At 36.6% G+C, this 27,644-nt stretch overlaps 1 protein-coding gene across 1 annotated transcript; it reads right to left on the minus strand.

Annotated features, from left to right (window-relative positions):
* Positions 1-1,540: 1,540 nt before the first annotated feature.
* Positions 1,541-27,201, minus strand: TMEM156 (transmembrane protein 156). Its single transcript, XM_030270926.4, is given in 7 exon segments — positions 1,541-2,753; positions 10,328-10,428; positions 15,652-15,759; positions 18,883-18,990; positions 20,851-21,099; positions 22,374-22,655; positions 27,027-27,201. Coding segments are annotated over 6 exon segments (1,020 nt in total). The 3' UTR covers positions 1,541-2,753; positions 10,328-10,330.
* Positions 27,202-27,644: the final 443 nt, after the last annotated feature.

Raw genomic sequence — 27,644 nt, forward strand, 5'->3', positions numbered from 1 at the left:
AATATTTTTTCAGCATTTCAGAATAAATAAGAGATGACATCTGATTAGCTCAGCAGAACAGGAATAATGCACTTCTGAAGTTAAATGAAAATCTGCATTAACTGAAAGGTAGGCAGGGGTGAAACATTAAAAGAGGAAGATCTCAAAGGAAAGAATAGAAGGGGAATAGGAAAAATAAAATAATAGGAAATAACAGTTTATTTGATCACTCTGGATCGACAGTGCTCATTCTCCCTATTTTGGCTGCCCTGCAAAAGTCCCTGAGCGCACCTTTGCTAAGAACTTCTTAGTAGTCTCCCCACTTTGATCTCCTCTTCACAGCCTTCCATTACAGCCTTTTGAGGACCTAACCCGAACACCAGGTAATTCAACTGATTTTTAAACACCTTAAGAAGCCCCTCAACCCATTTAATAGATTTGGAAAAATGCAGCCCTGTTCTTCCAGCCCTTTCAGATCTCGCAGTCTATATCAGCAGCTTATCTGGTGCTGGCATTTAAGATGGTCTCTGCCTTCCCTCCAGTTCCCTCTGCCAGTTCAGCCCCATGTCCATTTTGCACGTTCTCTGTTCCATCAGTTCCACCTTCCCCACCAGTTTTATTCACACATACACCCCTCCTCCACCTTTATGTCTTCTTCCCCTTGTTTATTTCGGAGGCTCTTCCCTCCTGGCCATCATCTTGTGCTTGAGAGGCTGCACCAGGACATCCTTTATCTCCTGACATGTTCGCTTCTGACAAAGCCAGAGATGAGAACAAGTAGTTGCAAGGATGTGGGAGGAGAGAAACCAAACCTCAGGAGAAAATGGCAAGACTAAACCAGTTGTTTTCAACACTCCTCCAGTGTAAGGAGGTTGGACCAGGAATCACCTAAAATCTTTCTCAACCAGAATTACTTCAGGATCACATTTTTTGTTAACATCCTTACCAATGTCCCCCCATTCTTCCATTATTTCCTGTAGTTTGGATCTTAGTTAGAAGACACGGTAAGCTTTACTGAGCAGAGAAGAAAAGCTTGCAGGAGCCTTTTGGGTTTTCTTGTTTATGGTGTTCTTAAAGGTAACTTGGAAGATGGAACCTTCCAGGGTAGTAAAACCAAACAGTTGGAGAGCTGTGGGATAACTTTGGGTAATAAAATAGCAAATCATGGTTTATTTTCTTAGGAAAAGAAAAGAGGCAGGTTATAATAATAAAAAAATAGCAATAATAATAATAGAATTAAATTATAGAAGGAAGAAAATTAAGTTGGGGTCACAAGAAGCAGGCCTGTTCCTGTCAAGATCTCTGGATTACTGAAGGGGAAAAGCGATACATAGCTTGAATCACTTGAAGTATGTAAACACTGACCAAAATGGCCTTAGCAACTCTGTAGTGAATTGAGACAAATATGTCTCTTTGTAGGTAGAAGCAACTGAGAAGCAAATTGTGAGAGGTTTCCTTTATAGGCTTCGTAAAAACTCTGCTTCTGAAAAACTCTGCTTCTGAGAAGCTTTATTACCACAAACAAACACAAAAACCCCCAAATCAAGAAAATATTTTCCTCTTATTTTTTTTAATAAGACGGTAATAAAAAACAATAGAAACAAATACTTGAGACTTATCCAACAAAATACAAAAATATCCATATGCACTCAAATCATTCAGAAGCTAATGTTCATAACTATTCCTATTAAATCTGAACTGCTCAGTGTAGACTGGAAAATTCAATTTCAGAAAGCTTCAGGAGGGAAAGGCTGTATAAATGTAAGGAATGGAGGTAATGAAGCATTAACTGGATGCTAAATTGTTGCCTATATGTTTGCAATGGGCAGTTTACAATCTGTTCATCCTGATGGATTTAGCACAAGGGAGCCTGAAGTCCTGGCAATTTCTGTCTCTGCCTAGTAACTGATGGCTAAGCGGTACCCACAAATCATGTGTTAGCACCAAAGGAGTTGAGACCCTGCTCAGCCCAAACAGCTCCACTGCACTCAGAGGAGCAGGAGTAAATGGAAAGTAAGGAAAAGTTCCAAGAGATAATGGGTTGGAATGCTAATGACCCAAGCTAGAACAAAAGATGGAAATGCAATTTCTCAAAAAGTACAAACCCGTTTAATGTTTTAATGAGTTATTAGAAATTTATAATAATTATGATCTTGTGATTTGAAGCCAAATTAGTATTTTTCCATATTATTTTCTTTATCCACTAAGATATTACACAAATTATGATCGTCTTCCTGGTTTACTGCAGAAACTAACATGCTTGCTAGTGAATTCTTTCCTTCTGTAATACTTTGGCCACCCTAACAGCCAGAAACTGTATCTTTTAGGCATCTTAGTCAGCTAGAGCATTAAGTAGGTTGAAAATTGTGCTCATTTCATGAAAGTAGAGGATAATTCCTAGCTTTATACAGACTTCTTATCCTATGGAATATATAAAATAAATGTTTATCCTGATAAAAATATGTAATTATCACAAGGATTATCTTGCAACCATATAACTAAGTATGAATCCTGAACAGAAAATAGATGTGAAATCTGTACTCTGCTCTCAGAGTTGCTTATGCAGAAAAACATATTTGTCCATTATTCCTATTTTCTAAATACAAAGTAATTATGATGGAAAAAATGGAACTTGTCAAGTAAAATGCATAATTGTCATTCCTATGAAAAGATGGATAACATAGCCCCCCAAGCTGGAAATGGGGATGCTTTCTTCTGTGGTGTATGATGTGTCTTCTTTCATCCAAAAGTGCTGGTATTTCATAGGGTGATATCTGAAATTAAAGAAAATAATATCAGAAAAAAAAAAAAAAAGAGGAGGGTAAGTCTTCTCTAATTTATCCCAAATGTCATAATTTTGACTTTCACAATAATGAATTCTCCTCTTTATTACAAAAGAAAACAACATTATAACTAAAAGGCAGACAAAATAAGTGATGCACATCAGGCTGGGGCAAAAGCCTGAGACTGATACCTGGCAGCTGAGTGGTGGCTCAGGTACCTGCCCCACAAGAGTGTGATACAGGAACTTGATCAAGGCACACAGGGTCTTACCCACTTCCAGGGAAGCTGGCAATGGAAGGGTGAGCAGAGCCAGGCTCACCACATCCACCTAGCTGAAGTGCTCTTCTGTGCCCAACTGCATTTACCATTCTATACTGCTATATGACAGGACAAATTTGGAAATAATGAAGTGAAAGCAGCTTTTTCAACATTCACAAGTGAACTGCTTCTCACTAACCATCAATGACACTTTTGAATTTGGATTGCAGCTCCCAGAGCACACAGATTCCAATCAAGCTTCTCTTACTTTTTAGGGAACTATAACATGCTGAGGGAGGAGAAGAGGGGGTGGAGTGGAAGTACAGGATTTCTGTACTTGTAACTTGCACACTGAGTGAAAAAGCAAATATAGCTTGTCACCCATTCTGGTAGTTCCCATAGTTGCAGGCTGGATTACAACATCTGTCTACATTTTCTTTTACATGGTAGGAACTGGATTCAGAAGTGTTCCTTGGCTGTGAAATCATACTGGAGGCAGCAGCATCTAAAGTGAGCTAGAAAATGACAAGTGTAGGCAGGATAGACTGCATCAAATATTGATGCCAGGTAATGAAGCAGTGGGTTTAAACTACCTGCACAGTGCCCCATATAGTCCAGTTCTGCCAGTAAGCAGGATTGCTTCCCTTGGGAACACTTAGTGTCTCCTCTGGAGAGAAACACAGCCTGGCATGCATTTAGTGCAGGACCCAGTAATTGTGCCAAGTACTCTGGAATGTACTCAGCAATCTGATTCTGTGAGCTTTTCAGTGCTGAGAGGAGTTGTCATTTTAATGTGCTATTAAGACTAGAATCTCTTGCAGAAGCAAAAACAGGAGGAATTACCTTTCATTATATTTAAAAAAATAAATACGTAATTGAGTGCATACAGTTCTGAAAACAATTTAAAGCTGCCTGAGGGCATAATTCATAGAATCACAGTTATCAACCAGAATTACTGTGTAAAAAATGAAGTCTTACAGAAATCGCCAACCCACAAAACCACTAGGTCAGTACTAGTAAGAACACCTCCCTTCAGAAGCTTCACACCAAATTTTATGATAAGTTTAACAACTTCCAAGCACTGAAATTATCCTTTCAGAAAAATTGTCAAAAGGATAATTGGAAGGATCCCAGTAATTTAAAATCACACCTACTGTTCTTCACAAATACCTGCATGAAATACCTCAACTCTAATCTTCCCCTCATTCCTTTGCTAGAATATCTTACATGCCTTTGCTAGAATGTCTTATGAGTTTCCCTGTTTTCTCTCTGCATAATTCCTATCTTCTGTTGTTTGTGTGGGTGCCTTGCTTGAAGAAAAATGAGAAACAGATTCTTTTAAATATGAAAACATTTTTGTAAAGCCACAATCACATAAGGAAAACAGGCAAAGAATATTTTCAGTTGCACTTTCTTTTTGTGCTACTAAGTTCAGCAATGATGGCATTTAAAGACCTCTTCAGGAAAGCAGCAGCAGAGTCAGCCAAAGCCCAGGTAATACTCTAGATATACCTGCACTGAAATTTCCTGGCATTAGACTGGGATATGCACAATCAAATTTCTAATTTCCTATGGGAGTGAAAACAATGATGAAAACAATTAGAAAACAATGATGGCAATGATAATCTGAATGTTGGTGGATAAGAGTCAGCCTCTCATACACTTGTTGATCTTTTGTGCTAACCCTTGTACCCATAGGGGGTTTCATGCCCACATGCTTCTCAGATTGTAAGAGAGGAAAGGGATCAATCAAATTCTTCTATTTTACAATTTCTTTGACAGAGGTTTTCATCTTTTTAGCCATACACCACGTGTTGTCCCTGCCAGTTATGTCATCTACCTCATGTTCCAGTTTTATAATCAGTTTCACCTGAAGATAAGATTGTGCCTTAAATTCTATATTCACTGCAGACCAACTTGTCTTATTTAACTGTACAGCTACACTGTCACTCAGAAAGAACTACAGAGACATGAAGCACCTTAGGTGTTCAAGGATCTCAAAGCTCTTTACAAAGACAGATGGCAAAAGGCAGTGTACTAAAAATCATTGGCAGTTGCTGATGTGGAACTCTCAGTTTTATGCAGTCTTTGACACGTCTACCGGTTTTATTATAAAAATTAATGGGATGCAGAACACCAAGATTCTTTTATCTTGTCCTTGAGGCATTGATTGTCAAAAAGATTGATGCAGTAAATAAAATGTTTGGGTAATAGTGACCAGTTTGTGTGAAGTTGATCTAGCATCACCTCAGAGCATAACACCATGCACTTTCAAGGAAAAAAATTCCACAACAGTTGGCTTTAAGACACTGAGTTTTCTTCTTTCTTTCTTTCTTTTCTCATAAAATGGCAGCACTTCATTCAAGAACTGTCAGGTCTCTATCTGTCTCTAATTTCCCCAAATAGAACACTGTTCTGTCCCTAACCATTCATGAAATCTATTAATTCTGCCTTTGATTCAGAGAATACAGTGCTGCTTCCTCTTAAACAGGCAGAGGACAGAGGTACTGCAGGAGAGGGCTCACAGTATTTCTCCATGCTATAAACATGTGGCTTTTATTCTGCCCTAACCACTCTAAGACTGAAGTGCAGCTTTGGAGCGAGAGAGGCCAGTGAGCTGCACAGTCTGCCCAGGCTCCACGTAGCCCCACCCCAGGGAAAGGCAGATTGTCACAAGGGCAGGACACTCCTTGAAGCAGGCTTCTTTAGCCTCCAAGGGAAAGTTGAGCCAAAACCTTCCCTACTCAACAATGATTTCATGGATATCCATCAAGAAAACCATATTTCTGAATGCTCCAACACCTTCATCTTACATATGGGTACGATGCTTTGGCTCTGACTTGCCCACTTTAATTTCTTACTTCAATTATTCTTTGCCCCCACTGGTTAGGGAATGGCCATTGAATCATGCACATTCAGAAGTGCTAATCCTCATGTTTTCTCAAACCAGATATACATCACATAGCATTTCATAGTTGCTAAAAATGATAGTTTATGGAAGTAATATTCTTAAAAGTACCTGTTGATGCAAGTAAAGCTTTGTTAAAAGCACTATGGAACCTCTCTTTTAGCTGAAGATAAACAGTTCTTTCCTACACCCATGCAAATTAGTAAGGAGGTGTCATTAGGAGAGACAGAAAAGTCGTGTCTCCAGAGCCTTATTCTAGCTCTTACCTGAGCAGCATTGCCTCTGAATGCAAGTATTTGCCCTGAATGCAAATATATGCCCTGAATAAAATGTTCATGCTTCCAATCTAAACAAAATTAGGGTAATTAATGTCACAATCTTCCCACAGTACTAAGAAAATACACTGACAGCTGTCATATGTTGTCCTGGTTCTGGCCAGGACAGAGTTAATATATTGCAGTAGCTGTGTGGGGATGAGCCTGGGGGCGTGGCTAGGAAATTATTCTATACCACCTCAGGTCATTGCCAGGAGCCCAGATAAGGGACTCTTGCTTCCAAGGAGAAGGGTGTTCCTTCCAGTGGGGAGAAAAGTGGTGGGGAAAAGCCAGTCAGTATTGTCCCAGGCTTTCCATGTACATTGTTTCCTTGCCTATACCTTTTGTTATTGTTTTCTTATCTCATTGCTGTTTCCCCTAAATTGTTCATATCTCAAGCCATGGTCTTTGCCTTTTGTGCTTCCAATTGGAGGGGAGGGGAATCGAGCTGCAGCGTGGTTTTAGCAGGACTACTGAATTGAACACTTGAGGGACATGGCTCATTCATTGTTTTCCAGGACAGTTGCTAATATGGTAGTTTAATGAAATATGGAAGAAACAGGAGGATTCTTACCTTTGGTACTCAAGTGTAGTTGTAATAGTTACTGTGAAAATACACAGAGACATTAAGTGATATATGTTGAAAAGATTCCCCTTTGGCAAAGGCACAAGTGCAGAACATTTTTTTATTAGCATTTTTTAGTAGCTGAATTAACTGTCAGTGCAATAGTGAAGAGCAAAGCATTTGGGTGCATTTCTGTGTGCACACACAGAATATATAGATAGATAGACCACACAATTGGATCTAAGTGTATTGATAAACATGGCAACACATGTACAGTCATATGTTTATCCATATATTCACATTTTATAATCAAGAAAATTGTCCTAAATCTAAAGACTTAAAAATACATTTATAGAAAGAAAAGTGTTTTTCTTGTCATAAAAAGAAAAACAGCAGAAAATTGCAATGTGTAATTGATTATTGATATCTCTCTCCATCTACTAGTAAGAGCAATACTTCACTGCTGCAGACTGGAGTGACAAGCAAAGAATAGGCAAATAGATCTCTGCTGACCATTCCCATGGCTAAAACAAATATTTTTCAGCCTTCCATCTTTCAATGTGTTGTGTTAAGGCCCACTGCTGAGGCCATCAGCAGGTTCTCCAGCTCATTAGCTATAATGATCATGATCAGAGTGATCCTTGCTTTTACATTTCCTCCTCCTCACAACTGCTGTTACACCTACCACAGCTACAGTGTAGGTAGTCTCCTGACAGAGAAATCAAACACTGTGCTGTGATTAATTTCTCCAAGTACAGCTCCAGCTGGCAAAGGATGAGGAAAAGTATAACTCATCTTGCCTGTCTGATTCAGGGCAGGCATTGAGGTAACTCTTACCAACCTGACAGAAGCCAGGTTTGAGGCAGGGAAGGGCAGACGTGAGCAGTATCCCCAGTGGAGCTCTCAGGTTTCTAGCTCTGCCTAGAACCCTTCCTTATTTGAGGTTCTTGTATCAGCGAGATGCTTCAGGGGAGCAGCTGTCAGTGATACAAAGATGAAGGGTTTGATCAAGAAGCTCCCTGGTACTTCTCATCTCCACCCCACCTCCTCCTTCAGAGAAAAACCCACGCTTCATCAAGCTGATGTAGTCTAGAACTGTCTTTGGAAATTCTGGGAATTTGATTATTTTAGCATTTTCCAGCCTCAATACTTAGCTTTCATGTGCAGTACTTGTAACACAGCTTCTCTCAGTTGAGCAAACGAGTCTTTAACAGCATTCTAGAGACTTCACAGAGACAAAGCCAGCACTTGTGCTTAAAGCAGATCACAATTTCCTTCCCCAGCCTCAGTTACCACAAGTACTCATAGATAGCAAGCTTTCCTGGAACTGAGGCACCCACAGACACATGAAGCAATGATGTGGATCTGACCTTATCAGATGAAGCGATAACAAGGGGGTATTTTGCAGGAAGTAAAGTAAAACTAAAGCAGAACGTGCTTTTTTATTATTTTCACAGAGTATTGAGCTCTGAGACATTCCTTTAAGAAACATATTCAAAACAAAACATGATGAAAGGCAAGATCTAGATCTAAGTTTCTGCAGCTGCATTCTTTAATAATGTCTCCACACAATGTCATGTAACATTACAATTTACAATGTATTCAGCATTATTCCCACATATTACATCTGGATTTCACCTCACTGCCAGCTGTTCCTCTGACAGGAAGATTATCTGGAAAAGCAAATCTGCTTCTGTACAGCACTGAACAAGGCTTTTGTGCTTTCTCAAGATACCTAATCTTTTTCTTTCAGTCATTCACACAGAGATTAAGGAAAGGGAATCATTAAAGCCAAAGTGCCCTGGATCTCATATATTGTCTCACAGAGCAACCAAAAATCTGAAAAGCTGTGCAGTCTCTTCTTTCTATCCTTCCTAACAGCTAAGGTAATAAAAGCAAAAGGTCACCCCAACAGTTACTCCCACCTCCAGCAACACAAAAGTTAAATTTGTATGGGAATGAGCCATGACATTTTCCCCCCTGATTCTAAAATATGAGTTTTAGGTGACTGCAATATTCTGGAGGAAGAACAGAATTAACAAAGCATACTAATGATCAGCCACAATACTGTATAAGTGAAGGCACTGAATACAGGTGAGAACCTGCTTAGCAGCACATCATATTTCAGCCTTAGAAATATTTTATTTTTAACCCAAGAGTAAAAAAAAAAAACAATTAAGTTGCTTCTTTCTTGCAGAAAGGGAAGAAGCTGCCCTACAGAAAGGCTAATGGGGCCTGGAAAGCACCGACTTAGTCAGAAACTGAGTCCAAATGGCAACAAGCTGCACTCAGATGATCTGGGAACTGCTCTCAGTTATGTCACAGAGTTCCCAAGTCATGTCATGACTTTGTGTTTCCTGACAGCCTCATTTTTAAAATAGTTATAATAACAACTTCTACACTTCGTAAGTCTTCACAGGATCTATGGAGGACAATCACTTAAACAGAGGTCAGTATTTTAATAACTATAATATACTATCCTATAACCCAGCTAGTCTCATTCAAACACTAAAAAATTATCTAGCTTAGTTATTAATTTACTATGGAATTACTTCATCTTCTGTCAACAAAGCTGTTCAAAATTTTTTATTTAGCTGTGTTCTCAATGTGCAATTTCATCTTCATGGTTCCACATGAAACACAAAAATCGAACTGCTCTTCAGTACATAAATTTTTTAACACAATAAAAAGATAGCAAGACATTATATTGAGTTTCCAATAAAACTCTATCCAATTTAAATAGAAGTATAAAAGAAGGAACTCCTTAAGCTTTTAACCTAAAAAAATCACCATACACAATAATATCATGCGTGCAAGTAGCCATCATCTGGTCTATGCACTTGAAATATTAGTCTGTATTACTTATTCAAGTAGCATCTGTTTTGTCTAGACATTACAAGTATTTTCAGGAAGAGATATCTCTTACTGCACATTTCTATGAAGATTTGGTTCCTTATATCTGGAATTCCTGAAACAATTACTGCAGCACAGTGGCTGCAGAAAGTTAGGACTGGGAGATTAGTTTTAGCTCTGAACAGAAACCAGGTTCTTGTCATTCCTTCTGACTGGTGTAAGAACAACAGAGCAATCAATTTTTTTTTTTTTTGCTTGAGGAATTTCATAAAGAGGCTATTTATTTCAAATATGGAATTTTCTTCAGAGATCATTTGAAAATTGCTTTTTTCCTCCACCCTTGTAGAAACAAATGTCAGCACAGTGCTAAAGTCTAGGACACACGTTTTGCACCAGAAGAAAGGTGTCAGAATTTGCACAAAGGTCTGCAGGGACACACAGGGTTTCTTAGGCTAACACATATGATTATAGATCACTTTTGGTAGCAGAAGTAAAACTGATTCTCTTTTCATGCCACCTATCCCTCACAAAACACATTATCCAGTTTTTCATCTTATTCACGTGGCTAGAAGTATAATTTATTTTATTTTGTTCATCTATCCACACTATTAATTCTAAATATATGAGGCAAACCAGAATAATCAGGATTGTAAGATGTTTACTTACCTTCTACAGTTGATCCACGTGAGAATGCTCTTGTTCAGGAATTACAGGCAGAATCTCTGTGGCCTGTGCAGGAAGTGGAACCTGCTGTTTGCTGGTTTTCACTATTGAAAGTTAAAATAGGTTTTTTCCATATTATTAACAGCAAATATATCTGCAGAGTGTTGGCCTTGCATATGCAAGTTTGAAAATAATTGAGACCTATCTGAACACAAGAGATGGACAGACATTACTGAAAATACTAACCATGTTTGGTATTTAACTTCCTCTTAATACTAGTAGGACTACAATGTGATGATTCCAAGCCTGTCTGGGAAGCAGTTTGAAGGTAGGCAAATAAATTTGTGTGAAATAAATTTGTGAATAAATTGTAGTGAAAATCCAAGAGCATGCAAATTTGAGGTTATGTAAGAGTCCCCCAAAATACAAACCCCTATATTTGCTCAGTTAAGCAGAAACAATGGAAACCTAGAGTGTGAAATTCCTGACTCATTTTCACATAAGGACAGCACAGATTGCCACAGGCACACATGATGTAGCCTCAGCTCATTTGTCATACACACAGGGTGAGGTGATGCCTTTAGCACACAGATCCTGATAGAGTATCTCAGTGGAATACAGATAAGGAAATGCAGAGATAGCATTGTCAGGCGAAAGCACACAGAGTTGTTTATCCAATGCATTTTTCAAAGAAATACTGTAGACCACAAATAGTATTTTAACTCCAGGCCTATCCTGTCCCTGACTATCCATTACTTCTGCAAACCTACAAATGGGTTTCTACTGAGCTGACAACAAGAGGATAAACTATGCCACTTATATCTAGCTATGTTCATTCTCCACTGACTAAGTCATTTGGGCTTCTCTCTTTACAAATGCAATTAAAATGTAGAGTTTGGATCTCGGCACTTAAGCAGCTGCAAATGAAAAGCAAAGTCGAAATACTGGAGCAGTTTTTAAAAAATAACAATGGATCTTGTTTAACCCTCAGGATGAATTTGGACAGAATGGGAATATAGGCTGATATCCCCTTCAGTCCCTGTGTGTAACAGTGTTCTGCATGCATGCAAAGTGAACAGAGAAAAGGTCCTTCGTGCATCAGTGCTCTATGGAAAGCATACAGGGGCTATAAAAAGCTCCCTAAAGTTACCTGAATCCTATAGATTTTATCCTTCTTTTTATCTGAAAAAAATTTTTAAAGTTCCAAAGTGGTAATAAGACTTCACAATTTTCCTGGTTATGTTCCATTTCAGAAATTTTTAAGTCTATGTTAAATACTGAATACTTTGAGAAGCTTTGCTTTTGCCAGCATCATTCATGTAAGTTGCAGAGAGAAAGATAATCATTCAGCTATGGCAGGAACTGAGAGGGACCACCAAATAGTTGATGTTTCAGTTAGCCATGATTAAACAAATCTCTCTTTCTTGTCTTTGCATCTATTTGCTTCTGTAGAGGATGTATTGTGCCTGTTCTCTTTGCTAAAAAGAAAATGTATTGCAGAATACAAGGAGGAGTAAGTCTGAACTCGCTGGGATGTCAGCCCTGACACTGCTGAGCCAGAATTTGCTTCTATTTCCAACTAGTCAACTAACCTGAAGCTGCAGCAGCACATCAGAGATATGGCAGAATTTCCCCTATTTCTTCTAATCTTGTGGGAAAGGAACTATTATTTTAATAGGATAGCACAGAAAACAGTACAGGAATTCAAATGAGAAGGAATTTGTTTTGTTTCCTCTGTGCAAATTACAGCTGTCAAGCCCACTTGTATCAAATACTATGGATGTCACAAACCCTAAACAGTCCAGGAAACAACTGCAGGCCAGGAAGCCTGAGGTTTTATTCTCTGAATACTGGTTGTCACTGTGACCCTGCAATGCTCTTCTTTCAGGATGAGTTATAAAATTACCATCCATCAGAATTAACTTTGCATTACTGTGAGCCAGACAACTGAATCAAGGAATCCTGTATTTGTATCCTAAAATGTAATGAACCAAACTGTGACTCCATGAGCCAATGGAGTATCACTAAAAATGAATATACTCTTTGAGCAATGTAGAGCAAGGTATTATGCTTGAACTAAGGCTGCCCACACAGGCTGTAGAGCAATAACATGATGATTTTAACAATATCTTGTTTGTCCAGTTCTAGCAAAGGAATAGGAGCAAGCTTTTTTCCTAACACATCTTATGCCACATTCAAAATAGAATCAAAATAAACAAGGACTGTTGTTCTTATTCTAGGAAAAGAGAGTCTAAATGGGAATTTATGGTGATAAGATTCTAGTAATATAAATTCCCACTTAAGTATAATCCATCTAATTATATTAATGAATTTTCCAAACCCTACTAGGCAGATTCAGCTTAGGTATTAAATGCTCTGTTAAATGCTCTGATTTATGCAGTCTCATTCCTCTGCAAATTCTTCTTGCTTTTCTTTTTTTTTTTTTTTTCTTTTTCTTTTTCTTTTTAAATAATATAGCATACAGTTCACAGACACGGACCTGCTCCCAACAAGTAATTTTGTTCCATGGGACAGGATTGCCTTTTTTTTAGGATACAGCTACATGAGAATAACTACACTTAGTCAGTTACTAGTAATGGAAGAGGTACCAAAGTGGTTTAGGGAAAATGGGCTAGGGAAGAGGAATAACAGCAGGGTAAGTAAACTTTCTTCCCTTTATCTTCATCTGAGACTGATTTAAGCAGTAAGCTGCAAATGACAATTCAGCAGTTTCTATCTGAGTTCTTTTAAAACTCTGTGGGGAATACATTCTAGTCCTTCTAATTGCCATTATTAATTTATTAAGCTCTTCTAAAACCTCTTCTACTGCCTCTTCAATTTAAGAAAGCTCTTCAAAGAAATTCCTGCAATAAAATTCTCATGTGTGGGAATCTTACAAAGATTCTCTGTAGTAAATGCAAAGCAAAGTGGCTTCAATGGATTCTTTTCCATGTGTTATTACTATCAAGTTCTATTTGATGAAAATGCTCTGTGTCTGGAAATACAGATCAGCCACTTAATTACTTACTTCTTGCAGTAGAAAAAAGTACCCTCTCTTCTTTCCTTTGTCTTGTGGATGCATTTAAGGGAAACTATATTTTGTCCATATTAATACCAGTTAATACCATTCAAGGGACAGTTATTGTACATAAATGCAATGGCAGACCAGTTCTGAAGTCTAGAAAATGTACTTTGTACAACCCACAGTCTAGTGCATTCTTTTATAGCTTTACAGTCCAGACAACATTTAGTCAACATTTATGACCAGAATGCTATTAAACTCCCCTCTCCTCGCTATATGTGCTTAATCCTTTGCAGTATTGGGAATTTGGAAGGTTGTAAATTTAATCTTTCCCTAGAGAACATTCTATACATTTTCCCCTATTTCCTCTGGTCACTGGACCTCTACTGGCAAAGATTCATGGATATAAAGCCGCTAACAGTTTCACCAAACTAACATCCATGCTGTAAATTACTTTTTTTTGTAGGATCACAGTGGCATTAAGCCAGTAATTTACTAAGCTTCCTAAGAATTCACTCCCATTCAAGTATAGGCTTCCCTCTTTTTTTTCCCTTGTAATTTCTTAACTTCAAATAACCTTTCAGGAGTACCTATACATCTTTTCATCTATATGATATGCTGTCATAGTCTCTCAAGCACTCATTACTGTGTTTCCAGGGTGATTGTATTGTCTTCAGTGGATCTCAATGGCTTTTTTCAAGATTGCGAGCTATGCTCTAATTATAGGGAAAATATTGTCAAGGGCTGTCAACAAAGTCATCTGTAGCTATTTATAATCCATTATCATGGCAGCAAATCCTAAGCTTAGCAACTGTGGAAAGAATAAATTATTCATAAGGATTTGATTGTATTTTAAATTATATTGGTATAAACTATAAAATGGATTGGATTGACTGAAATTATGGTGTGTAAACCAAGGAATTTTATATTAAAATAAACCCCATTATAGCAGTTCATGCAACTAAGCATCTTTCTGGGTTACATGGATTGATTGTAGTGGGAGGCACTTAAAAGTGAGAATGACAGACCAATAAGGGATTCCCATTCTCTTCAGTAAAATCTAGTAAAAGCAGATTTGAATTTCCATAAGACTCTATTATCAAAAATGCCTTGGATATACAACATTAAAAATGCCATTCTGAACATGTGATTAAACAAGTATGATATTAGTGAAGCTACTCAAGACAATAGATGTCAGAAAAGTAATTCCTTCCCTGCAGAATGAAAATAATGAGCTCATAAATATATCTCAGAGATAGCCAGTGCTTTAAGAGCAAGAAGCATAAATTGTACTCACAGGGGAATTCAGACAGATAAGAAGCTATTCATTCTTTTCTAGGTAAAATTGAAATGCTATGAAATACTGAGTTGTAGACATAAATTACTGAGTCTCCTCTTACTCCCAAAGAACTAACAAGACAAAAAGCAAAGTACTTAAGCCTTAAGTCATACTTAAAATAATTTTTTTCATGTCCTGGATTTGTATTTTTTCTTGTTTTGAAGGGAGGTTAGTTTGCTATTAGTCAGAGCTATTATTCTATACGTTCATGCCAATCTTTTTAAATATATAGCTCCCTTCACAAAACTAGAATCCATGAAATTTATTAAAAACACTTTATTCTTTAAGCAATGTCAGTAACACTCACAGCAACACCTGATAATTTGCACTCACACAATTATTTGTTGCCAAATCCAGTTTTCTAGAATCCAAACTTTGAGTTTAGCCATGCTATTTAATTTATCTGTGGTAAGCATACTACACTCTCCGAAGACCACAATTTTTTACCTATCTGAAACTCAAAAATTGCATTTTGTGGGAATTGGACCCTAGAAATTGGCTATGAAGTGCCAGAAAAACCATTTATTGAGTCCTGCTGCAGCCATTCATGCCACGCTTTGGTAGCAAATTTTATCAAGAGTCACAAACACATAGAGCATACATACACATATAAACATCTCTGTATACTTTTCATACACACACAAAGCACTCAGGTGACAAACCTCAAAACTGGCACACAATATGACCAAAAATTAAAAAGTTCAAAGTCATTAATGCAACACACTGGGAAGACTGGGAGAAGCATTCCCACATGATATATATGTCTTCTTACAGTTTTGTTGTCAGATTTATTTCTTTAAAACAAAAAAGTGTTTCCTTAACATAAGCCAGATCAAATTTGTGTAGGACCAAGGAAACTCTGAAACAAACCTGAAGCATCTCTTGACAGGAAAGTCTTAAAATATCTTTCTTGACCTCCTCATGCCTCAAGATTTGTTAAATTTTGTTTTACTTTTATATACTTACCAGGTAAAGGATGGATTTTAGTAGCAGATACAGTTCTTCTTGCATGTCTGGAGCTCTTCCTTCTTAGAACAGTAGAAACTGATGCTGCTACTCTTTGTTTATAATCTGCTTTAAACAAAATATCTTATTTTACCTTCAGCCCTGATTAGAAGGAAAGCTTGTAAACCCTTTATTATTAAACTCTTGAAAACCTTGAAAAGTGTTCAAAAAATCAGGAAGGTGTTAGAATAAGGTGATGAGGAAAAACCAAGGGCCAGATGGTTTGTATTTCCCTGAATGAAAATTTCTAGAAATTTCATTCAGGTTTGTCCCTTTCAAATTATTCTTTGCCTTTTTCTAGACTGTGTATCTTGAACAAATTTTGGAAGGATATCAAGAAAAGTACATATTTCAGTACAGATTTGGACTCTCACTGGTGACAGTGAAGTAGCAAGGATGGAGTGTGCTGGCATCCTAGGAAGCTGACAGATTCCTGGCTAGTGTGGTGTTCATCTTGGAAAGCACAGTCTGAGAGCAAGCTCCACACCCCTGACAAAGCCAGAGCTGTACTGGGCACCTCTGGCTGTTCCTCAGCACTCAGTTCATAAACTCTCAGTCCTTCCATCCTTCTGCTGCTCTCTAAATGCTGCGCTCTCAATGGGCTTATTGCAGATGATTGTGCAGCTGTTGTGATTAGCCCTGTTCCGCAGTGACTGCAGTCCACAGCTCAGCCAGCTTCTGGTGACAGGCTCGCTCCAATTCTATGTAACAGAATTTATTTTTATCTTTTTCCTTTGAGAACACTAAGAAATTCATTAAGTTAAAATTATTTAGGTCATTAATTTTTTTATGACTAGCCAGTGGAGAGCTAAAATGCTACAGCCCCAAGCATACAGTGTAACAGTTAATGTCAAAGAAAGCTTTGGAAGTGTTTGTGAGACAAGACTGGAAAGGAAAAGGAAAAACAATTAATTTCCAATTTAGGGCCTTTGTCATGGATCAGTTGTAACCTCCACCAAGTTTATTTGGATATTTTATTTTATGCACTCATGAAAATAGTATAATGATTCAGAGAGCCTCAGAGTCTACCTAGCAGAATTTCTTGAAAGGTCTCAAGAGGAAATGAGTAATTCTGCATTTCTTAACGGCTTTCTATCGTGCTCAGAAATGAAAAGAAGAATACTAACTGAATTATGGTTGGAAAAATTCATAACAGCTGTTTTAGTAACATAGCTAATAGTTCTGCTCTATTCTTTGAGCACCACTCTAAAAAATATTAGTGTATAGACTTGCAATGAAAGGTGGCATCTTAATATATACACATAAACCTTAAGGGGTTTTTTATGCACTTGTCTTTTTATCAGTCACATAATGATGTTGGTTATAATGTTGCATATTATAAATTTAACTTATAAACCCAGTTTTCCTCAATTAGCAGAAAATGTATCCTTGAAGCTAGTAAGTAATTAAAAGCCTCAAAAGGGCATCTCTTCCTCCCTGTTTGTCTCCACGATGACTCTGAATACCTGAATCTAATAAAAAAGTGATGTTTAAGAATAAAGGTACTAAATCATTAATCATCACTACTTACAGTTCTACATTAAAAATAGACTGTTATGACTCAAAGCATAGAAAATCAGAGACGTGACATTTATAAGTAGCTTTCAAATTACAAATAAAAGTCCTTTAAATTAGAGCACTTAATAGCCCTCTTATAAAGTCCTAATTTACACTTCCTGGGGTTTTATATACATAAAATATATCTCAGAAATTTGTTCTAGCAATAAGTAAAATATAATGTATTTAAGCAACATAATCTGGCAAGGAGCTCCTTTCATTGGGGTGGGGAGGGTGCAAACTTGACATCTCAAGTAATTATTTGGCTTATTCATTAAAAATATATTCATGAAATATTTACATTATGCAAAAAATCACAGAAACATTTTGTGTGTGGGCACTCTTCTTCCTTCTGCTCCAGTATGATTAAAGCTAGATTTCTATTGCTCTGTCATAACAAAACTACCTGTGCATACAGTAAGGATGATCAGGGGAATGGATATGGCTTATTATTTGGTTTACTACCCCTGTGACCAGGGTCTCCTTTCAGCACCTCTGAACTACAGGGGGCCTGCCTGGCAATAGCAACTAAATGCCAGCGGTCCAGAGGCATTCTGCCTGCTCAGGGCTGACACAAAGCAGAGCGCCTCTGGAAACTGCTGTGAACAGCACCTGAGAGTTATTCCCTCACGTAACAGCCTAAGTAATATTCTTTTCACAGTGATGAAAGGTATGTCATGTGCTCCTACTACCACCTACCTCTGGCTTGGGAAGAGAGACACGGACCTGCATCTGATGAGCAGTCAATTTTCAGCACTGTTTTTGTGCAGAGGATTTTATGTTGATTGCTCAAAAGTCTCAAGCTCAGGGTACTCCTACAATTTTATTCTTGTTTTATTCATTGTATATTGCTAGAGAAAATTCTGTAAATCTGATTTCAGCCTGTATCCGAAGAGAAGAGCCTGTAATGGCTGAAGGAATATTCTAGAAACAATTGTTTCAATCTCTGAACTAATGGCAAGTTTTCTCATAGCAAAGTTCTAATCATTTGGAATAGTCAATAGTGATGGTTCAGAAATCACAGCAATGTTTTCTTTGCTGAAGCAATAGCAAAGAGATGTTAGCTGGGCTTAATTCAGCTCTTGGCTTAAGAAGGTGGCACCTTGGTTGCCCTGCATGGGATTCTACCACCAATTAATTTGAATAGTCAGTTTTTAGGACAGACAGATGGGTGTATATCTCCTCATATCTATCCTATAACTTTTCCTGACTATGACTTAAATAAATCATCTTGAAGAAGGAAAGGGTATTTCCATTCACTTACACTGGTCATTGGGATTTCTGCTTAAAACCTTCCACAAAGTTTAACAGTAATTGTTTCATCCACTGAAATCAGTGTGAAACTAGATGTTCATATCACTAAGACACCAATCACCTATCAAAAACCCCACATTTAATTTGCCATCAACAAGCTTGGATTTGCATACACAATTTTTTGCATCCACCAAAGAGATGAGAGGTAATACTATCAATCATCTGAGTACTTCAGTCAGTCTCTAAGAAGATTTTACCATTTAACAATCAAAATATCAGTGTCTGAGCCACAGTAATAATCAACAGTTTGTTATTATAAATTAATATGTTTTTACTTGCATAGAAATTTAAATTAATTCAGATTAACTATGTATTACTTACAGCTCTGTTTATTTTCTTGGACTATTTTGTAGATGACGAATGAAACAGTAAATACAAAAACTACTGCAATCATAGTGAGCCAAGTAATCTTCGTTATACACATTGGATCTGTCCATAAAATGTACAAGAGAGGAAATTAAACAGCAAATTACTGGCAGAAGAGAAAAGCAGTACATTCCATCTTGGTAGGTTTTTGGATTGTGCCTATCCCCACAGATAAAAGCAAAACAAAAAAAAACAAGCAAACAAACAAACAAAAAAATCAAAAAAAGAATAAGACATTATGCATTTTTCTTTCAGTCTTCTCTGTTTTTTGATGTTAATTTCCCTGTCTAAAATTTAGCTTAATTTTTGCCTGTATTTTTATATCTGCATCTATATCTAAATATCTCCCCACAGCTGAAATAGATACAGATGACTGAGTGAATGAAAACTTTTCAATTCAGCCAATGAAAATGCTTCAAAGATAAACATTTATATTTAAGGTAGAACAAGGGTAATACATGTCCCCTCTGTCTGCATAGAGGTCCAACATTGGCTTGTACTGGCATTCTTAACCTCCTGGTCCACCTTCATATACGAGAGAAGGCAAGATTCTACACATAGAAATTTTCTTATAAAAAAGTGAGGAAATGTCACCAACAGGAGCACTCTGGGGAATTCCTTTAAAGTTGGTTTGAATCACATGGGACTGCATACAGGAGGTAGGACGCTCTTTTGGACAACAGCTGCTGCAGAAAAGCACTCACATTCCGCAGGGATTTAGTTCAATAACTTGTAAAAGTCAGGACTGTATACAACAAAGAAATTACTTGAAGAACTTTCCCCTCTGGTTATTTGAATGGCCTTTCAAGCTTATTTGGCACCTGCACATTAATGTGTGCCTTAGCACTGTCAAATAACTGTTTTAGAAACCAGCTATGTTACTATAAATCATAAAAAACCAAATTACAGACTGTGGCCAAACTACTGTTTCCCTTTCCCTGACTTAGAACAGTATAATTAGACTTCAACTTCCCTTGTATCTTCTCCATCAAGAACTTGTGAGGCAAATGCCTATGACCCCACAGCTCATTCCTCCTAATTTAGAACTAAATATATCTTTTATACAGTAATCTAGGCTCCTTTTAAACAGGGCACTTTACCCCATCTTGTACTGGCTTGTAATGACTTGATTATCAGCCTTGCTTAGTAAATCCCTGAGCACCTCTTTAGCTGTTTTGAAGTAAATTAAAAAAAAAAAAAAGAAAAGACATATTGTTAATTTTCATTGCTAATAGGAGATTACTGCTACCCAGGTAAATCAGTATTAACAAAGGGTGGTTAGCTCATAGTATTGACACAAGGTAGTAGGGCAAGTTACAAATTATGCTCTTCTCGTGGCTGGACACACTTATTAAAAAATTCCCAACAAACAAAAAACCAGAACAATCCTAAACTGCCCTTTTTTCTCCAGGATTTTTCCTGGATTTATTTAACATATATTAATCCAACTCTAAAAAAACATATTTTTTTTCCAGGAAATGTACAGCATAAAATACATTTTCCATGCAAAACCAACTGAATGCAATAATTCAGCAACTTCTAAATGACAAGTGCTGCAGATAGACAGAATGGAAGCCCTGACTATGGTCAGGAAATCAGACAAAAAACTCTTGCAGCACAAAGAGAAATATGAAAAACTGAAGGTTTCCTTTGGGAAAACTAAGCTTAGTTGAGCTGAAGATTTATCTTTTAAGCATATTGTAGTGAGGCAGCTAAATTACTTTAAATCACTATAAAAATCATCAGTTGTCTACTATGAATTGTTTTTTAATAAAGGGTTTTTTTAAAATTTATTCTGTTCTTGTGAAATATATTAATATTTTCAAATAGTTGCTGGAAGCAGACAACTACCTACTTGAGATTTTTTGCGAGATTATATTGTTTCTAGTTTGATTTCCATTCTGAATCTCCCTTGTAACTTACATTCCATATAAGACTTCAGTTGCAGGGAAATATTCATACAGTCATTTGGGTCTTCCATCATTGCCAAGAGACAAGAATGATTTAGTTGTTCATTGGCTGAACTTTGTCCTCCAACGATTGAATTGTTGATGTGGATTTCCATCAGGTACTTCGTATTATGCTCTACTTCTTTCTTGGAATCCGTAGTGAAATTAAAATATTTATAAAAATAAGTAACATTTTCTGTTTTCACTTCACGTGAGCCTTTTGCTTTTGGAAATAAAAATTAAAACAAAGCTGTTATGCAAGTAGTAGATCAAGAGACAACTCTCAAAAAGTACAGTGAATTCTCTGTCTCATTTGCAACAACATAAAGGTTTCTACATCACTGACTATGAAAAAGATGGATAAATGTATAATGTGTAAAGTTACTCTGAACAGTTCTGAAGAGCATTGATTATCTATATATTTTACCTGCAAAGTATAACTCTTTTTTGCTTTACTATCACCTTTTTTTGTTGATTTTTTTGTTGTCAGTTGTCAAAGGCAACAGGCAAAAATGAGGCTATGAGAAGGATAGAACCCAGGCAGAAGCCTATGATGACAGAGATTTGAAGTTGCACACACTGTCTGTGCGCTATCAGTTGCAGGAGGTCCTTGCTTTGCTTCAAACCACACAAGATGTGAGGCTTGTGCTACATTTACAAGAAACAGAAACATTGTCAAAAGTGTTAGTTGTACAGGTATAACTGAAAACAGAGGTCGTCCATATATAAGCTTTTATTTTTCATACTTGTTAAGACAGCTGTTTTGTAATAAGGAAAATATATGGTTGGAAAATAAGTGAATTTCTTATATTCAGGACTTGGCCTATTGCCCCTGTTGCTGACAATGTTAAAAAGAGTTATCCTCTTCCCCAAAGATTTCCAGATATTTACAAGTGTATATGGCACAGAAGGAATTGCCTGCTACTGCTCTGAAAAGATATGGGTGTTGCTACCTCTCCTCTGTACTGCTGTCCCATTCCTTAGGCAGTGCTGCTTTCTATAAAACATGTAATGCTATTTCTGATACTACACAGTTGAGGATAATGGTGACTACAAACACAAAAATGTTTTTTTCTTGCATAGTTGCCATCGGAATAGTTACCTAATGAATTAGTTCTTCAGGTACTTGCTCACAACCTATCTTCATAATATCAGCAATCTACATGTAGAGTTCCATAATGACATTTAAAAGCAAATTCAGCTTGAAAAATTGTCAGAAAGTACTTAGAACTCCTTAGAAATAAATTAAGTACTTTAGAAAGTACTTGCTACCACATGTTTCACTGACAACCAGGAATGAATGCCACTAAGAATCTAGCACAAAATCAGCATTTTCTAGCCATTCAAAGAAAAGCTAAATATTACCATTGTTCATAGACTTGCAAAGACCACAGAGAACCAGGAGCATATAATTTTCTTCTAAGTACCAAATAAAAACTTGGTTTTTATTTTGTAATGAGCTGCTTCAAAATTAAGTATTAATCTTACCCTACTTACTTTTTTTAGCTATTGACCCTGATCCTTGATGATCAACATTCACATTCCTCTTGGATTCACAGTCTGTCTGTTTAGGGTGGGACTGTTCTTCCCTCCAGGATGACTGGCAAATACATGCAATATTTTGGAAATTGGAATTATTTATAATGACCTTCAGCAAAATAGTCTGGGCTTCTCTTCTTTGTTGCACTGATCTTTTGTAAGAATTGTTAAAAGTACAAAGTGGAAAAGTGGTGTTACTTGATGAACAGGCATCCATGCAGGACACCATTACAGTGTTAGCTGTGAAAGAAAGAGTGATACATTAGTCAGACAATCATATAGGACACATGGACAAGTATGTGCCTAGAAGCATCATGCAGTAGATATTCCAACCATTTTATGATGAAATGCACGGGTTTTTTTTCTTTTTTCTTGAGGGTTATAATGGGATGTTAAATGTATCATATGTAAGAGAAAGGAAGCACAGAGTCTTCCCACAACCGAGATGCTGGATTTTATTTGCTGAATTGTATTAAAACTATTGTAATAGGAATTGGAATTTCTGATGGTATCTAGTCACATTCCTGTTTCAAAGCTGCTCCAATTTGACTGCTCTTCGAAAGAAGAGAAAGCACATTTATGCTTCTTCAAAAGAAGAGAAAACTTGTTTGGAGAGGGAGCTCAACCCCGGAACAGTGCAGTTGCAACACTCCAATGCATTTATGTTGTAAAGTAGCTATAATCAGAATGAAAGCTTTCTTTCCAAATGACATTGAAACCACAGAGTGAAAATACACAGAAATGCTGCTGAATGCTCCAGCCACACCCTTCACATTCTCTTATATTCAGTCAACAAACGTGGATTTTAATTATGACCTTTGGGTTTGGTATTCATAGTCAAATTTCAGTGTCAAAATACCATAGCTAGAGTACATTAATGCAATTCTGGCAAGCAGCAAAACCACATAGTTGTAAATGAGTGTGATTTGTCTTCCACATTACAGTAGAGCTTTATAATGCAAATTTTTACTTGTGTTAACTTTGAACCACTTTTTCAGCAACTTTGAAGTACTTTTTCAGATACAAAAACTCAAGAATAAAAACATTTGTGTGACCCCAACATGAAATACGTATTTATGAATAACCACTTTACAGGGCTGATGCAGCACTAACCTACGGTTTTATAGCTATGTTTCCAATTCTGGCAGTACCCTTGCATCTCTATAAAGGGAAAATTTGGTATCTAACTCCCATTATGAGCAACTGGAGCAATGTGATCATAGATCCTTATGTATGGAGAGCAAAATATAGCCTGTAGTTTCTTCAGTGCTCAGCTGCACTCTGATGGCTTCAACTGGCCACCTGCATTCACAGAACAGCAGGTTGACCTCAGGAATTATTCAGTAAAAGATTCCAGACAGGATACAGAAATAAAATCCAAACTCCAATGTCAAAGTCAATTACCTTCCCTTTACTAACACTACATCAGAGAGTCAAAAACTCCTTGTAAAACTTAATAAATTGAAATGTAAAACACACAGGTAAGAAAAAGTTCATTTTGATATAAAAAGGAATATCAGAAAAAAATTTAGAGCTTGATCTTTCCCTGAGGCAAGACACAGAATTTTCCTTGAAACGCTTACAATCTGACCCACACAACACGTCATGGAGCAAGCTTCTGAGATCAAATTCTTCCACCTGAAAGAAGCATTTTGTGTAGAACTTGTCTGTGGAGATGAGCCAGGAGTGAATGCTTACTCTGCTTACTCTGCTCTCATGGCAAGCCATGGCTTTCTGGGCAACCAGTCTAAAAGCACTGCTACAGCTTTCAAGGGCACCTAATCATAATTCCCTAACATATCATTTTCACCAAGAAATCTTTACATGGACTTGGGAATCTGCTGACAGAACTGTGACAGACATCTATGTTCAGCACTGCAAAGTCCATTTTGAACTCCACAAATGGTTAAACGGATTCCAGAGCTGCCTGTGACCCACGCTGTAGGTGTGTAAAAGGCCTGTTGTCTGAGTGGAAAAGGTGTGAATGTTTTGAGTTAGGGAGGGTGCTTACCATCCTCTTGAAAGGTCTCCACTGAGACAGCCGATCAAATGACAATGTAGCATAAACACGTATTTTTTCCCAGGTCAGAGGACTGTGGCCTTTCTAAGGAGGGATATAGATTGTTGAACACTTGAAGAAGGGCTGCAACAACACCACACTTTCCCAGTGGTTTACATGGCAGACAGAAAGCCATCCCATACTCATTGCTCCTTACTGCAGGACTGGGAAGCACCCTCCCAAATGTAAACATCACTCTAGAAATTTGGAAAGGGTTTTGTGACATCTGAGCACAGGCAGCCTGAATACTAAAAAAGGATTGCTGAGATGAAACTGTGCAAAGTAACTCTAGGAAACTGTTTTATATCCAAAGATCTGCAACCATATGCTTAATGCTAAGAAGTTCTGTAATTATTAAATTCTTCTATAAAGCCTCTATTTACAGGGTGGTTTTTAATATTAAATCCAAATCCATTAAAATGAAATTATTCACAGGGAAGACCAAAAATTTTTACAGAACTTGCTTCCCATTAAGAAAATCATAAATATTTCACTTTGCATAGGTTTGACTCTTTTTAATTTGATTTTCAGTATTCTGTTTTGAGTGAGAGCAGCAGTGTATACAGTTGCATTTTTTATCACTTCCTTATGGAAGCTGGAGTCTCCACGTGATACTGTAGAGATACAAGACCTACAGTACAAGCTGGAGGATACACAGCTGATAAATCAAAGGAGATACATTCCAGCAAGTAGCAGGACCCAAGGGATAGGACTGGGATTGAAAGCATCAGACCCCAAAAGCATAACTTCCTGTCCTAAATCAGTGTAATTTAAAGGTTCAATGACTTGTAACCAAGCAAATGTGTTGCTTTACAAACAGAAAGGAAACATTTCACTTCTGGTAATGCTGAACTGTATTCTTTTGAAAAAAATTAAACGTTTTTTTGTTTTTCTGCAAATTGATTTCCCCCTAAATTTTTGTTTAATGATAGATTTAAATTTTTATTCCCTCTCCAGAATGAAAGTAAATGCTGGAACTTCCCCTGAGATAAGACATCCAGGAATTAGGAGGTTTCTGCCATTCATTTAGGAACTCTCAGAGGAAGAGCCAGTGATTATATTTCACATCTGAAAGATTTCCAACAACTCTGTCTGCTGAAGTCTCATGGTGTAACCAGCAATTTGAAACATTTACAAAAAATTCTGTACATTTTAGGTTTGAAATGTACAGCAAAATTTGAAATAAAACTGGTTTTCAACAGAAGGTTTTTGGTGAACAAGAGGCCCAAAATCCTTAGAGATTTTGAATAAATTGTCCAACATATTTACTTTATAATGTAATTCAGACATCATTGCAGTCTGTTATATAGTAATTTAGTTTTTAAAACATCCAAAATGCAGCAATAATTCTAATTTTCCAAATATAAATCTGTGCTGCCCCAAGTATAATTCTGTTCTGCACATATACATCACAATCTTATTTTAGACATGCTGTGATTAAGACAGAATTGCAGTGATCACACTATTGCAGCCTAAAGCATGGCCAGTAAGAGCAATCTAGAAAAATTATCATGGAAATATATAATTATTCTTTGATGTTTGACACTAAGGTTAATGTTTCCTTCTGGTAATAGTCCTGTAATTGTTAGTTTGGATAATCTGTGCTACCAAACATTTTGTTCACTTCTGCATGGAGGTTAAACATTTATTATTCCAATATCTTAAACTGAATGATGAAAGTTACGATATTCAAAACTTATGACAGCTTACCAAGTTTGTTAATTTATAAACTATAAAAATCTATACATTATATTCTAATTACTGATATGTTCTTTCTTTATGGTTAATAAAAAAATACAAGTAAACTAATCTGGATATTTTGATACTAAATTATTTCAGAAAATTATATGCTTCATAAAGAAATTATGTTATGATGCCTGAGAATACACTCTTTGTCAAAGGGATGCTTTTTATTATAGTACTTATTTATTCAAAAGCTTTCTTAGGAATGGCTGTGCAAAACTATTTTAATTTACTCATGGAATTTTTAAAAAGCACTGAACGGGTAACTTGTACACATGCATAGTTTGCATTTATCCTAAATTCAGTATCAGCCTCCAGGATCACTAAGAAGTATTTGGCATTTATGCTACAAGATTTGATTTACTCAGTTACATCCATTCTTCTCTACTTTTTCTCAGGTTACCATTGCATATCTCTTTCACAGACAGCATCTCATTGCCAGATAGTAATTGTACAAAGTTTAACAGCGTTTAAGAATAAAAACTTCTAAAAAGTTGTTTTTGAATACATGAGCACCTGCTAGAAAAGAACATTAGCATTTTCATTACTTTCTTCATTATGAAGGCTATAAAAATACATGCATTGAAATAGTTAACAAAAATTCTGCAGTATATGTAAATGAATGACAAACTCATTTCAAATTACCACATATAATTTACTCTGTTGGTAAAAAATCTAAGAGTCTATATCCTTTGCAAATTCCACATGTGTGCAGCATCCTAACCATTGCTTTTAGGAAAGCATGTGCCAACTTTTCAGTTGCAGACTTCAGAATAAATAAAAGGTGATTTTAAAAGCTGATCACTCACCTTCATGGATTTTGAAAAAGTCAGGTAAACATAAAATAAACACGGTAATTATTCCTAGTCCTAATCTGAAGACTACTGGTTTTTTCAAAAGCAAGCACATGTCAGCAAAGTACTCCCATCTAGCATAGTGATGGCAACTTCCTTCCTGGTTTAGCTTTTAACTTAGTGCAGACATTATGCAAAATAACATCTATTCATTTCCTTTCTTATAATGACTTTCCTTTTTACTTCTCACTGCATTAACTGCAGAAAGCCACATTCTGTTCTTACATGGGCATAGAAGAGGATGATTCATTCAAATATGCTCAAGATAAAATTCATGTACCACAATGACAATAAGAAAAAAAAAAAAAAAAAGCAACTATTTTAGATGTTTGTGGATGTTTTGCTTTAAGAACCCCTTAATAACCACTTTCATATACCTGCTAAACAGTAAATCAGTTATCTTTGTGAAGGAATTTTGTTCTCATTTGGACAAGATTTTTAAAAAATGAGTCAGACATGCATTATAAAAATGATTCAGGACCACATGAATCAGTTATGGGGATTTTATTGGTTTATTTATATACATTTGCATGTGGCTAAGTGGAAGATAATATGTAATATTATGTCTATGTA

Source organism: Taeniopygia guttata, chromosome 4 (genome assembly GCF_048771995.1).
Source record: "Taeniopygia guttata chromosome 4, bTaeGut7.mat, whole genome shotgun sequence".
NCBI lineage: Eukaryota > Metazoa > Chordata > Aves > Passeriformes > Estrildidae > Taeniopygia > Taeniopygia guttata.